General features: G+C 45.1%; 1 protein-coding gene across 12 annotated transcripts in view; it reads right to left on the bottom strand.

Moving 5' to 3' along the window:
- Nucleotides 1-227: 227 nt before the first annotated feature.
- The window catches only part of NUGGC (nuclear GTPase, germinal center associated), a 54,449-nt gene continuing 39,914 nt past the window's right edge, over nucleotides 228-14,762 (bottom strand). For 8 of the 12 annotated variants that reach the window (XM_061132870.1, XM_061132866.1, XM_061132868.1 and 5 more), the window contains 7 exons: nucleotides 11,609-11,773; nucleotides 8,949-9,106; nucleotides 7,058-7,202; nucleotides 5,463-5,571; nucleotides 4,400-4,536; nucleotides 2,217-2,307; nucleotides 229-1,037 (listed from right to left, as the gene is read on the bottom strand). In XM_061132870.1, coding sequence (XP_060988853.1) covers nucleotides 898-1,037; nucleotides 2,217-2,307; nucleotides 4,400-4,536; nucleotides 5,463-5,571; nucleotides 7,058-7,202; nucleotides 8,949-9,106; nucleotides 11,609-11,773 — 945 coding nt within the window. In that variant the 3' untranslated portion in view covers nucleotides 229-897. Of the gene's footprint in view, nucleotides 1,038-1,226; nucleotides 1,335-2,216; nucleotides 2,308-4,399; nucleotides 4,537-5,462; nucleotides 5,572-7,057; nucleotides 7,203-8,948; nucleotides 9,107-11,608; nucleotides 11,774-14,762 lie in introns of those variants that run through there. The other 4 variants (XM_061132873.1, XM_061132877.1, XM_061132872.1 and 1 more) reach the window with 4 other exon arrangements.

The raw sequence follows: 14,762 nt of genomic DNA, 5'->3' as shown, positions 1-14,762 counted from the left end.
CAACATACCTTTTCCCCTTGTCTTCTCCAGAATCAAGGGCTACCCTGAACCCCAGTCGTGATGTTTCCGATGGTAGCATTCTGCTTGATTCTAGCCAGTGTCCCATTTCCTGGGCAAATGGAGCGGCTGTGACTTAGAACTTGTGATGGAGCCCATGGGTCAGACCAAGCACCAGACTAAAGACTCTTTTTTTTAAATTATTATAATTGAAGTATAGTTGATTCACACTGTCATGATAGTTTCTGTTGTACAGCAAAGTGAATCAGATATATGTACAAACATATTGTATACATATATAGGTATACATAAACATATATAATAAATATGCACACACATACATGTGTATATGTGTATATTCTTTTTCATATTCTTTTCCATTAGGGTTTACTACAGGATATTGAATATAGTTCCCTGTGCCATATAGTAGGACCTTGTTGTTTATCTATTTTACATATAGTATTTTGTATCTGCTAATCTCAAATTCCCAATTTATCCCTCTTTACCCCATTTCCTCTTTGGTAACCATAAGTTTATTTTTGATGAAGTTTGTTTTTGATGTCTGTGAGTTTCTTTCTGTTTTGTAAATAAGTGCATGTGTGTCATATTTTCAATTCCACATATAAGTTTTTCAGTCTTTAGGTATTTTTCTTCAGTGAGGCACAAGTTTCTCATCCCTAAAACTTTAGAACTTTCTGAGGGTTTCATTGACAATAGAATAAAAATGATGTGTTCTGTACTCAATTTATACCAAGAGTAACCATATATGGATTTTCTATTGTCTATAAAGTTCCCAAGGTTGGGAGATGTTCTTTATTAGGTTTTAACCAACAGAAGTACATCTGATTGTCTCTAGGCTTGTATTCCATCCCCTTGGGGCTAAGCCCCAAGAATTAAATCTTATGTTTTTGGGGGGCCGGCTTTGCTGGGGGACATTCTCAGAAGGAAGTCTTGCATGCCCCTCCGCAGCACTGCGTTCTCAGCAACCTCTCTCAGGCTTCTGTGCAGCTTCTCCATCTCCTTGTATTCACTTTTGACATCTACAGAAGAGCATCAGGAGTTAGTGTCCTTTTCAGAAATGTCCCCAGGAAACAGATCCCCTGAGAATCCTGTTCGGACCTGGATTGGACCTGTCCCAGAATATGAGCTCAGGAATGGAGCTTAGAGATTAGATGGTCCAATCAATGTTTTATAAACAACTTGATCAAACCAGGCATTGTTGCTCTTACCTTAAGGCTTATCTGATGATCGTGGGCACCTTCAAAATAAACACAAACCTGCCCATAGAAGAAGCCTGGGAAATCACTGGGTCTTTACCAAGGCTTCACAAGTGCTCACTGGAAGGAGATAAAGCACACCCCACGCCAAACCCCCCAGTCTTTTCCAGGTACCCCTCTTCTCTCCGCCCTCTCCTCCCTGCTGTCCCCGTTCTAAATTCTAGTGAATTTGCTCTGTTTTGGCATCTTGGGTTTTTAGCCTATGGTCTGCGATTAGATGATATCCTTGTGATGGTTAATTCTGTGTCTCCACCTGTCTGAGTTATGGTGCCCAGATGGTTGGTCAAACATTGTTCTGGGTGTTTCTGTGAGTATATTTTTGGATGAGGTTTACATTTAAATCAGTGGACTCTGAGTGAAGCAGATGGCCCTCTGCAATGTAGGTGGGCCTCGTCTAATCAGCTGCAGGTCTGACTAGAACAAAAGGCTGGTCTTTGCTGCGCAAGAGGGAGTTCTCCAGAAGACTGCTTTTAGACTTCATCTGCAACAGTGGCTCTTCCTGGTTCTCTGGAAGACAGCTCTTGGACTTGAACTGCAAGTCTTTCCTGAGTCTCCAGCCTCCTGGCTGGCCTCCCTATCACATGGACTTATCACATGGACTCATGAACCTTTCATAGTTGCATGAGCCAGTTCCTTAAAATGAATCTCCTTATGTATGTTTGTGTGTATGGGAGACATACACATCCTGTTGCCCTGTTTCTCTGGAGAACCCTGACACACACGGTCCCTGTGAAGGGACAGTTTAGACCGACCTTGGGGTTGGCTCTGGCATTGATCCAAAAGCCTCTCCCATCCCCTTTGCACCTCTATGCCCCATAGCATGACTCAGGCTCACTCACCCTGAGCTGGCCACTGATGGGAGCCAAGACTGATCAAGAAGGGAGTCAGAACCCTGAGACCGTTTGTCTAGCTCCTGAGTACACACAGGTTGTAGGTATTTACCTGCAAGCTCCTTGTAGAGCCCATCCCCTGGGGACGAAGCCAGGGTCAGCATGGTAGCAATGCTGCCCTTCACCTTCTCCGTGATTCCATTCTACAGGACAGAGGACAATCATTCTGTTAGGATGGTGCAGCCTAAAGGGAAGGAATCTTATGAAAGGGACCCCACCCCATTCCCCAACCAGAGAGTGTAGGGACCAGGGTTGCCGAAACCAAAGTCAAGTCCAAGGGTGGGCTCCTTGAGGATACCCTGGGTGACTAGAGTCATCAAGACAACATTTCTGAGGAGTCCCACCTGCCTTCATAGCTCCTTTCTTAGACTCAGGGTGATTGTACTCTGATGCTGAAGAATCAAATCAGGAGTAATGAGGATGCAGGGAGGCATAGTGGAGTGGGGATGGGGGGAGAACAGATACCACACAAGCAAAGAGGCAAAGCGCTGATCATCATCCTCTTGTCCCACCGCGAGTTTAGTCACTGCCTAAATGTTTGTCAACCTCCTGCTTTTCATAACACACCATTAATATAGAGATAACCTTCCAGCTGCCTGAGATATGTCTCCTTGCTACTCTCAGTCCTTTTATCAGCTAAAACCATTTCCCTCTTCCAACCATCTCTTGCCACCCTTTGAAAAACACTCAACTCTCCACTATGCTGACAGAGCCTAGTTCTGAACCTTCAACTTCTGACTCCAAGACATGATCTTTTCACCAATGCATTGGACCAAAGTTCTAGTCTCAGCTGCATCTGTGACCCTTGTGCTGGTAACTTTGGCCCTTAGCCTTAGCTTCATTGTCTGTGAGACCAGAGAATGGGAACTCTCTGTGGTTTCACCCAGTTACACCTTCTTGCGTTTCTCTCATTTGAGATACATTTGGACATGATGAACGAGCTAATCATTTTTCAGTGCAGTTGTTTTCTTGGGCACCTTAAGGGCCAGTTTTTATGTGCTCAGTGGGGATTGGCAGCTGTAGAATTTGGCAATTTTCTGCAGGTATTTGTAGGCAGTGGTAATATGTGAGACGATGGAAACTAAACTGCTACTGGTAAATGAAATACCTCTTAGCCCGATCCAAGAGAAATAACATGCTTCGTGTCGAGGAGAAAGGGATTTTCCAAAACTGCAGTGATGGGAAGAGAGGAGATTGTGCACAAGAGGTTGGAGATGTTTCAGGAAGCAGGTTGGTCCAGAGGTGGATGGAAATAGCAAGGAGCTGGGTCCTTGGGAGGTTGGGAGAGGTCAGCTAAGCCTGGGCTGAGGCTGATGAATTTGGAAATGCTATTGGCCAGGGAGGAGCTAGCAGTAGCTTGGACTAAAGCAAAGAATTTATATTACTTGTGGAGGAGGCTGACAAACTAAGAGACCCAGGACTGGGACTAGATGGTCCCCATGTACTTGACAGAGCACTTAGTTTCGAGGAAACTGTCAGGAACTGTCTTCTGAGATGGACAGAATCTCACCAAAATCTATGCCAGGTACTGTAATGAACAGATCTATAATAGTTGGTTGGCATTTATCTATAGGTATTTTATGTAGACAAGACATTTTCCCTCATTAAAAAAAGATCTGGGGACTTCCCTGGTGGTCCAGTGGCTAAGACTCCATGCTCCCAATGCAGGGAGTCTGGGTTCAATACCTGGTCAGGGAACTAAATCTTACATGCTGCAACAAAGACTGGGTGCAGTCAAATAAATACTTTTTTAAAAATATGTCTTGAGATAATATTATTGCTGGAGCTCGTTACCTGGTCCCAAATCCCCACTCTTGTAACTTGCTAGCTCTGTGACCTGCTGATACGCCTCTAACTGCCTCAGTTTTCTCATCTGTAAAGTGGGAACAATCAGCACCTTATCTCACAGACTTGCTGGCAATTCAATAAGCTCATGCTTGTGAAGCAGTTAGGGTCCCCTCTAGATATCACAGTGATCTTAGTGATGACCCAGGAAAGAAAGGATGCAGAAGAAAGCTGGAGGCGCTGAGTTGCAGGTTGAGACAAGCCCGAGCCAGCACGTGATGGAGGCTGGCCTCTGCCCTGGCATCATGGGCGTCAGTGAGCCCACTTTGCAGAAGGCATCTGGCTCTAACTGGGCTCAAACAACTACTGCTTCCTCCATCTCTGCCCCTCCTTCCCGTGCTCCCCAAGGAGCCCTCTGGGACCGGAATGCAAACCGCATAAGTTGAATACCTTCAGCTGCTGAAACTGGTGCTGCATCCTTTCTTGAGCCCGTTCGAACATGCCCTCGGCCACCTGCCGGTCCACCCCTCTTCTGAGGACATCTTTCATTCTTTCACATGCTTTTTTGCCCGTGATCTGTGCGGCCTCTGGCAAAAATGATAGCCACAGCAACACTTCAACAAGGACTTGCTTAGATATCCTTAGCATCAGAAAGAAAGATAAGCAAACCAACTCTACACACATACACATATGCATATACAGGTAGACACACACATAGACACACCTGCGGCTTCCCAGTTGGCACAGTGGTTAAAAAATCTGCCTGCAATGCAGGAGAGTCAAGAGACATGGGTTCAGTCTCTGGGAGAGGAAGATCCCCAGGAGCAGGAAACAGCAACCCACTCCAGTCTTCTTGCCTGAGAAACTCCATGGACAGAGGAGCCTGGCAGGCTGTAGTCCAGAGGGTCACAAAGACTCAGACACAACTGAGCACATATATATACACCTACATAACCATACATATTTGTGTGTGTGTATATATACATACATACATATATATAGTTATACATGTAGCACCATTTTCTACACCATGGAAATAGAATAGCATAATAAAAAACAATCAATATTTGATCATTTTCATGTAGAAAACCTACTGAGTGAATTAAGGAGAAGGTTACAAAATTCCAAACTCCACCACTCACCCCAGAAAAAAATCAATGGGACCAACAAACCAAGAAAAAGCTGGCAAGTGAGTTTACAGGTACTTAAAGAAAATAAGAACGAGAATTCAATAAATGGCTTTTATAGTTTAATTAGCTGTGATGCAATGCAGAGAGAAGCACGATGTCTAGATGAAGGGTGGATGGAAAGAACTGGAAACAGATAAAAGCGGTTCATGACTGACCTCTCCCCACCCCTTCACAATTGTTGAGTTTTAACTTGTAGACCAAGAGTGTTATGGGGGCTTAGGACATAGAAGGACAAATGCTTTAAGGGGGGAACAGCAGACAAGGATGTTAAAGGAGCTGACAGACCCCGGAGGAGGCGGAAACATTGCCCTTGGGACCCCCACCTTCGTAACAGGGCTTCAGGTCGTTCTGAACAGAGGTGGTGAGAGATTCATAAATCTTCCTCTTCTTTCTGAGGATGTGTCCCTCCAGGCCTCCCAGGATGGCACTTATCTGAGAATGCACATCAACAAAAGGCCATTTGTGACAGTCCCTTGACAGAAGCAAGGCAGGGGTTTCCACGGGCTGTATTGTTTCCTCTGCCCGGGTTACTGTTGGCTGCTCCCATCTCCTCCACTTCCGGGCTGTGAGCTCCTCCCTCACAGGCAGGAACCTTGTCTCTTTTTTTTTTTTTTGGCCATGCTTTATAGCATATGAGATCTTAGTTCCCCAACCAGGGATGGAACCCAGGCCACCTGCATTGGGAGCATGGAGTCTTAACCACTGGACCACCCGGGAAGTTCCAAAACTTTGTCTTAAGCATCTTTACATCCCCAAATTCCTCCCATAGTGCCTGGTGCCTCAGACAACTCAATAAGTATTTGCAGAGTTGAACTCAGGTGCATGCATGGTTATGGGATGGGGCATCTTTGGGAAGTTTAAGGGGGCACAGGTGATTCTCATGTAATTTGGGCTGGGCCTGTGCATAGTCATGTCTTCCAAAATTCTTACACTGAAATCTTACACCCCAATGTGATGGCTTAGATGGTAAAGAATCTCCCTGCCATGGAAGAGACCTGGGTTCAATCCCTGGGTCGGAAAGATCCCCTGGAGAGGGAAATGGCAACCCACTCCAGTATTCTTGCCTGGGGAGTCCCATGGACAGAGGAGCCTGGCAGTCTAGAGTCCGTGGGTTGCAAAGAGTCATACACAATTGAGCAACGAAGCACAAATGCAGTGTGATGGCCTTAGGAGGTAGGGCCTTTGGGAGGTGATTAGGACTCAAGGTGGAGCCCTCTCAGTTGGGATGATGCCCTTTATAGAAGAGACCCTACAGGGCTTCTGTGCCCTTCTGCCATGTGAGCACACAGCAAAAAGACAGCCACCCGTAAACCAGGAAGTGAGCCCAAGCAGACACCAAGCCTGCCTGCACCTTGATCCTGTACTTCCGGCCTCCAGAATACTGAGAAATGTCTCAGTTTGTAAGCTAAGTTTGTAAGCTTCCCCGTCTATGGTATTTTGTTATAGCAGCCCAAACAGACTAAGACAGCCCAGACTAAGAAAATGAGTCCCAGATAAGAGTCTTGAGGACTCAAAACTAAAAAGTAATCTGCAAAAAAATGACACTTCTTTAAACTTCACTGCCGTGGATGGTATTTCATGATATTGGCAAAAAGTCAGTGAGACTGTTATAAGTGGATTCAAATGTTGATATAGCTAAGGACTCTTTGAAGATACTTCCTGGGAACTGAGTTTGTTTGACAATCTCAGCACTTATTATTGGCTGCTTCTCAGGGGAACAAAGCTTGCTACCTCCAGGATCACGTCTCTCTCGTCCATCCTGCTATGTTCTGTATCTCATAGCATCTGTTATTAGGTCTACCCAGAGCCTAGACACTCTAAGGGAACAAGTAGGGAAAGACAGGCAACCTTCAAAATCCTGCTGGGAAGAAAACCACTACCCAACCTCATTGCCCTCTTCACTCTATAAGGATCTTACCTCCTGGATCAGGAAACTCTTTTTATAGCTGTCATATTTCCAGCCATTTCTTATCCCAATTTCAGTCATCTTCTCCTGCAGAGAGAGCTTAAAAGCATCTATGTGGGGGATCAGAGCTGAGCCATCAGTGGGCTTCCCAGACCTACTGAGGAAAGCAAAGTAAAATGTTAAGAGACAGCAGCAGTTATTGTGGGATTAAAACAAAGAATAAACTAGCTGGTATTCTTTTACTCATTTTTAACAGAAGGGGGATGAGATCTAATAGTTATAAAATTTCTATAATATTCCAAGCACTGTGCTGTGCTAGGCCCTTGATATAAAAACCTATGAAGTCAGTGCAATGACACCCATTTTACAGATGAGGAAATTGAAGTTTGGAAATAGTTGCTAAAATGTGTTCAAAGTCACATGGCTAGTGAGTAGCAGGGTCAGGCCTTAGACACTGATCTATTTGACCTCAAAACTCATAGTCTTTCGGCTACTCAAATGTTCCCACTTGAAAGGGTGGGATGAAATACACCTTAAAAGATGGGCAAGGCTTGTTGTTGTTTAGTCACAGAGTCATGTCTGACTCTTAGTCACCCCACGGACTGAAACCTGCCAGGCTCCTCTGTCCATGGAATTCTCCAGGCAAGAATACTGGGGTGGGTTGCCATTTCCTCCTCCAGGGGATCTTCCCGACCCAAGGATTGAGCCCAGTGTCTCCTGCATTGCAGAGATTCTGCAGATTCTTTACCGCTGAGCCACCAGGGAAGCCTGTGTAATGTTTAGGGATGTGAAAAGAAGGAGGCAGCATCTCCCCAAGGACAACACAGTGAACTAAGTTTCAGGACATCCCAGGGGTATGAGGTGAGCGGGTGAGCAGAGGAGAGGGCAGAGGCTTGAAGTCCTAGATCTCTACCTGTGTGTCAAGTGACCCTGGGAAAGCTGCATGATTCCTCCCATTGGCAGTGTGTTCACTTTGCAAAAAGACCAGAGCCACTTCAGAGGGTTCTTGGGAGGCTATGATAACATGATGCATGCAAAGTGCTTAGCGCAGTTCCTGGCATGTCTCAGTAACTCTGCTGCCCTCAGATTGGTAAAAAGCCAGATGGGGCAGGGAGGGATGGGAAAGGCCAATTGGAGGCAGGTGGAATGTCTTAAAGTCTATTCCAAGGAATTTGGAGTTTACCCTACAGACATGTAAACAGAGTGAGTGGGCATAGGTGGAATGGCATGATGAAAAACAAATTTAAAGGAAGGTTGGGGGGAGGGGCAGGAAGCATTGAGCAAAAGTAGAATGGTTCAAGCTGGAGCAGGTGGCGGGCCAGGTGAAATGCCAGGGGTGAAGGATGGAGACTGAAGACAGGTGAGGAATAGAAGACTCTCTTTCTGTGGATGGAGGTCAAGGAAGGAGGTCCGAAACCATTGGAGGTCAAGGAAGAAGGGAAGGAGCAGGCACTGTGAAGGCTCAAGCCCCAAACCCCACGCCATGTGTCAAAGAACAAGCAGAGTCATCCTGAGCCATTTTTCCTTTTCATGCTCAGGGAAATTTACGAAGGCTGTGTGTTTCCTTAAGTCCACACTCTCCAACCAAAATACCCTATCCTGGGCCCAGGTCCATAAGAAAATGGATCCCCTGCTGCCTGTAGGAGATATTTGAAAAATAACAGGAATTATAACATTAGTCTCAAAGTAGCGTCTCCAGCTGCACTCTGGGTCACCATGGGAAGATTTTAAGTAAACCCAACCAGAAAGGCTTTTGTGTTTTGCCAAAGACTGAGTTTTCCTCCTCAAGTTGCAAGCTACTCTGGACCCTTCCAGATCCCAAGAACAAATTCTTGAAGATGAGACCCTGGGCCAGGCGTTCTTAGGATGTTTGTTCACAGAGGAGCCAAATGGATTCCTTTACCTAAAAATGCACCCAAAAACGGGATCAATCTGTTCGTAGATGGGCTGTGTGAGGGCTTCATTCAGATCAATTCTCGCAAAAGTCCTGGAGGCACAGATGCCGTTTTTCAGGCAAACCGCTTTCAGAGTCTGGTGAAAGCCCTGGTTTCCTCTGCTCCTCTGGATAAATAATGAGATAACAGAGTCAGTAGGTACCTAGAATTCATGGAATCAGACCTACACTGCCTCGTGTGTGTGTGTATGTGCATGTGTGTGCTCAGTCAGAGATGTCTGACTCTTTGTGACCCCGTGGACTGCAGCCCACCAGGCTCCTGTGTCCAGGGGAGAATGTGCCGTTTTGTCCTCCAAGGGATCTTTACAACAGAGGGATAAACGTACATTCCTGCAGCTGGATTCTTCACTACGGAGGCACCTGGGGAACTCATTCAATTAGTCTAATTTTTAGTAAAACGAAATTATCAATAATACTTGTGTACTAGTTTAGTATCTATGTTTTCGTCTAGATCCCAAACACTATTAGCAAGAATTACCAGGAAGAGTAGAGACACGATCTTCCAATTAAGCTATTCGTTATTAAGCTGCACAAGAGGAGAGCAGTCACACCTCTGGTCAGCAGGAGCTTCCACCGTGAGCTCCCAAAGCATCCTCTCCTGTCTGCTCACAGACAGCAGCTTCGCATTTGTCTCTCTACTCATCAGGCTGCTGCAATGGATCCTCAGCTGGTTGAGATCAAGCCCAGTGTCTCATCCATCGTGACATCCTCACCGTCTGGTCCTGGCATATGTCATGCTTGATAAACGTGTTAAATGAGCAGTTCTTAAATAAAAGTGTGCTCTGATTCCACTGCGAGTATCTTTCAGATTTTCCAAACACAACCCAGAGTTTTATATTTTTTATTAAATATTTGATAAAATGTGATCTGATGTGTATATCTTTGTCATATTTTTTCCCAGAAACATAAATTCATAAATGAAAAGAAAAAAATTATTATGAAGCGACAGCTATTAGAGACAACAGATTTTGGCCACATGGTGATTGATTCTCAGTAGAAGAATAAGAGAATACAAAATACATTAGCACTGACCAGAATTTCAGTAGAGGGCCTTGTGATCATTGCTGTAGCTGTTTAGTCTCTCAGTCGTGTCCGACTCTTTGCAACCCCATGGACTGTAGCCCTCCAGGCTCCTCTGTCCATGGGGATTTCCCAGGCAAGAATACTGGAGTGGGTTGCCATTTCCTCCTCCAGGGGATCTTCCCGACCCAGGGATTGAACCCGGGTCTCCTGCATTGCAGGCGGATTCTTTTACCATCTGAGCCACCAGGGAAGCACTTGTGATCATTAATCAGTGATCTATGTTTTAGGGGAATATATTTTAAGTTAATGGCCGTGGAGCATGGTACAACTGATAGCATACTGTATCTACCCACATCTATCTATCATGTCTGTCTAGCTATCTGTATTTTAATATTCTGCCATTTCACTTAATATTATAACATGAGCATTTCCTGAATTCACTGCAAATACTTCCAAAAAATATTTTAACAACCACATAATATCATATGGATGCATTATAATTCACTTTATCATTCTCTTATCACTAGACATTTAGGTTATTTTACTATATTGTATAACATTATGATGTTAGTATATACATGTTTGCCCAAATGTGTGATCACAAAGGCAAGCTGCTTATCCAATAGGAACTCCCCAGGTGTGTCTGTAGTCACAGAGAAAGAAGCCATTGAAGGGCTAAGGAGAGAGGGGATGGTTCCTAGGATGGAGCCCTAGTGACAGCCTGAAGATGCCTAATGCCACTCCTTCTCCCCAAGCACATCGTCTCGGAGACTGGTCCCCACCTCCTGCCTTCACTTGCTCAGCACCCACTTACTCATTCAGTTTTTTGATCTGGGATCTTCTACCATCCTTTGGAAACAGTTCTCCCTACCGTCACTTAGTTACCTATTGCTATGAAACAAATTATCCCAAACTTCATGGCTTAAACAACAATACACATTTCTTATGTCCCATCCCTTGTTGTTCAGTTGCTAAGTCATGTCTGACTCTGCAACCCCATGGACTGCAGCACACCAGGCTCCTCTATCCTCCACTATCTCCTGGAGTTCACTCAAATTCATGTCCATTGAGTTGGTGATGCTATCTAACCATCTCATCCTCTTTGCCATCCCTTAGAAACCCCACATAACTAATTAAAAGATAAAACAACAATTTGTACACCAAGTGAGAGATTACAAGATGCTTTCTTATTGTGTATCTAATTGATACTTACATCAACCCTGTGAAATAGACTAGACAAGTATTTATCATACCCATTTTATAGAAGAAAAATGCAACAGGCTTAAGTGGGTTTAGGGCCTCGCCCGGGCCTACAGAGAGGGTGTTTGGTGGGGCTGACACTCAAAACAAGGCCCTCAGATCCTGTATTCCACCTCTTTCTCCCTAACCATGTACCTTTCCCTGAGTCCTTGCAATGCATAGTCGAACAGTTGCTCAATATGCTTTCCTGTGTGCAATTTTCACTCTCTCCCAATCTCTTCTAGCTCTTTATTTCTCTTGAAAGCAACGGGATAGTAGAAAAGTAGGCAAGGGATCAGACAGACCTCCCCAAATATCATGGTTTTTCCCTTTAGAGGGTCACTCACCACCAGACACGCCCCAAGGATGCGTCGGTAGGAACTCCTGGCATTCCAGATCCCTTCTTGCAGGGGCTGCGCTATGTGGGCAAAGCAGTGGTCAATGGCCTTCTCCAGCAACTGTATCTTCTCTTCCACAAATCTCCGCAGGCCACTCATGTGCAAGTGTTCATTCTAGAGACAAGGACCATCCAGAGCGTGAGGCTGTGCCCTCGCTACAGGCATCGGCTTTTGCGGGTCTGCTTCCTCTAAGCCTGTCCAGATTGAGCCTGAGCTCATCACCCACCATGGGCTTCTCCCTCTCACCCAGGAAAGCATCCTCCAGTCCACAGGTCTCCTCAAGCTTTGCGGGATTGCATGCGTGTGTGCTTAGTCTCTAAGTTGTGTCTGACTCTTTGCAACCCCGTGGACTGTCTCCTGCCAGGCTCTTCTGTCCATGGGATTTCCAAGGCAAGAATACTGGAGTGAGTTGCCATTTCCTTCTCTAGGAGCTCTTCCTAACCCAATGGTCGAACCTGAATCTCCTACACTGGCAGCAGATTCTTTACCATCTGAGCCACGGGGGAAGCCACTTGTGGAATTGGAGAATAGAACAAATATATGCCTCCTACAATTTATTTTAGTGGTATAATCCATTAGGCTATTGGCAAGAGTAAACATTTTAAAAAACTCAGCTGTTATTAAAAGAGATTTTTCCCAATGACATCTGATTTGACAAATATTTAATGAACTTGGTGCAATTTGGGAGAATAGGATTTCTCAAATTTGTGTGAGGAAAATGTGCATAGAACTCAGTGGGCAAGTTGGTTCAAACCCGAGTACCTGGGATTCTATGCTTCTAGCAAGTCCTGGGTTAACAGTGACCATTTGGAATAAATAACAGAGATAAAGGACCACCAAAATAAAGACTCGGTTCCTGCTTCAAAGGAGAATAGTCTAATCAGGGAAGAAATGTCAATTCAAATATATAAGGGAGTGACCACCAGAGGCTGTCTTGACCTCTAGGTTCCAAACTGGGAACTTTGTAGTGCCTGCCCCTGTATGAGAACCCTGGAGATCAGGCAGTGTCCACCTGCAGTAGAAAGAAGCCACACTCCTTAGCTCAGCACTTAAGGCCCTTCTTGGCCAGAACTGAACCAATTTCTCCAGCATCACCAGCTGTTTGCCCAAAAGGTCCTCCCATGTAGCTGCCCATGAACTTGCTGCCATTCCCCAAATGCGCCATCCTTTTGGCTGTGCACAGGCTCTTCCCACGTTCTCGTCCTCCCAGAAAAAGTTCCAAAGTCACTTCTCGTGTCATGCTGTCCCTGACTGCCCCAGCAGAGTTGGGGTGAGCAGAGTCTGGCTGCTCTTTCCTGGACTCCCGTTGCCCTTGGTACATCCCTGCTACGCTGTGTCTCCCTCGGGCCATGTGTCTCCCTGTTCTGGGCCAGGACCTTGCTGACGAGAAAGACTGTTGTTCATGCTTGTTTATTCCAGGCATGTCACGGAGAATGCAGTCCATAAACGTTTGTGGGGTGAGTGAGCGGCATGGAGACATGGCTGGATAACATAGGATTTTAAATTCTATTCCAAATTGGATGAGAGAAATAGCTCTTGCATTAAGGTGTGACCTTCCATAGATGACTTATCTTCCCTGAATCCTCAAGGGCATTGTCTGTGAAGTAAGTTGAATGGAGCTGAATGATCCTGAAAATGAGCCTCAAACTTCTACATTCTGAGTCTCAGAATAGATGAGTTTCAGAAGTTGATGGAAACTATCCCACTTCAGGCATGCCCTGGGAAGTTTCAGAGTTTTCACTAGTTAGAATTCTATACTGTAGCTCATTAGGCTCCTCTGTCCATGGAATTCTCCAGGCAAGAATACTGGAGTGGGTTGCTATTTCCTTCTCCAGGGGATCTTCCTGACCTAGGGATCGAACTCCGGTCTCCTGCGTTAGAGACAGATTCTTTACCACCTGAGCTACCAGGCAAGCCCCGGAATTCTATAAGCAGGACTTTTTTCTGAGTGCTCGCTGGGTTCTTTGAAATTTGTGGTGTCACTGGTGACCAAAATGAAAGAAGAAAGAAGTCATGAAAAGGAACGCCACAGGCAAGATTCTCACAATGGCTCACTCTCAACGAATCCTTATTGAAGAAGGATAAAAAGCAGAAGAGCTGGGAATAAAGAAAGGGAAAAGGGCTGGCATCTACTATGAATAAATGCAGGACTCATTCAACATTGAGATTGTCATAATCAACTTCCCATTGATTTGTAAAAATAAAGGTGAGATCCCTGTTCATTTAAAATCACAAACTGGACTCCTCTGGGGGACTGGTGATTGAGAATCCACCTGCCAATGCAGGGGACATGGGTTTAATCCCTGGTCTGAGAAGATTCCACAGGCCACAGAGCAACTAAGCCCATGCACCACAACTACCATAGCCTGTGCTCTGGCGTCTGGGAACCACCAGAAGAGAAGCCACCTCAATGAAAAGCCTTCACACCACATCTAAGAGATACCCCTTGCTTGCCACAACTAGACAAAAGCCAGGGCACAGCTATGAAGACCCAGCATGACCAAAAATGAAATTAATTAATTTTAAAAAATAAATAAATAAAAAATAAAATCCTTATCCTCTAATTTTTGAGTTTGAGTCACAATCTTAAAAAAAAAAAAGGTCCATCACATACAATTTTAGGGTTTTTTTCCCCCCAGAATACAAAAGAACTGACAAAGTTCTTGCCTTCCAACTTTCTATCAAAGAAGTAAGGCTGAGACTGATATGTGAGGCCAAAGAATTTTGAAGAAGGCTGCTGGCAACCCCCTCTAAAAGGCTATGATAGAATTCCAGCCAGCCCCCTCCTCCGCGTCTTCTGTCGCCTAAAGTCTGGATACAAGGAGAGAACTGAGGCTGTACTTCCATATCACACTCCAGCTTGGATTGCAGAAGGCTTTGTCCCGGTGTTTATCAAACAAACCAGCCACAAACAGCACCGCATCTGATTCATTTTCCATCAGCACTTCCAAAAGCAATCTTTGGCTGGGCAGCAAGGCAACTTTCACCCCGAAGAATTTTTTCGGGAAGTTGGAATGTCAAAACCTTCACTAGTATTTCAGAGGACAAAAGTCAAAGTAGAAAATCTCAAATTCCAGAAAGGTTTTGTTGTTTTTTGTTTTGT

Source organism: Dama dama, chromosome 29 (genome assembly GCF_033118175.1).
Source record: "Dama dama isolate Ldn47 chromosome 29, ASM3311817v1, whole genome shotgun sequence".
Taxonomy (NCBI): domain Eukaryota; kingdom Metazoa; phylum Chordata; class Mammalia; order Artiodactyla; family Cervidae; genus Dama; species Dama dama.
This window is presented reverse-complemented; position numbering and strand designations above follow the sequence as displayed.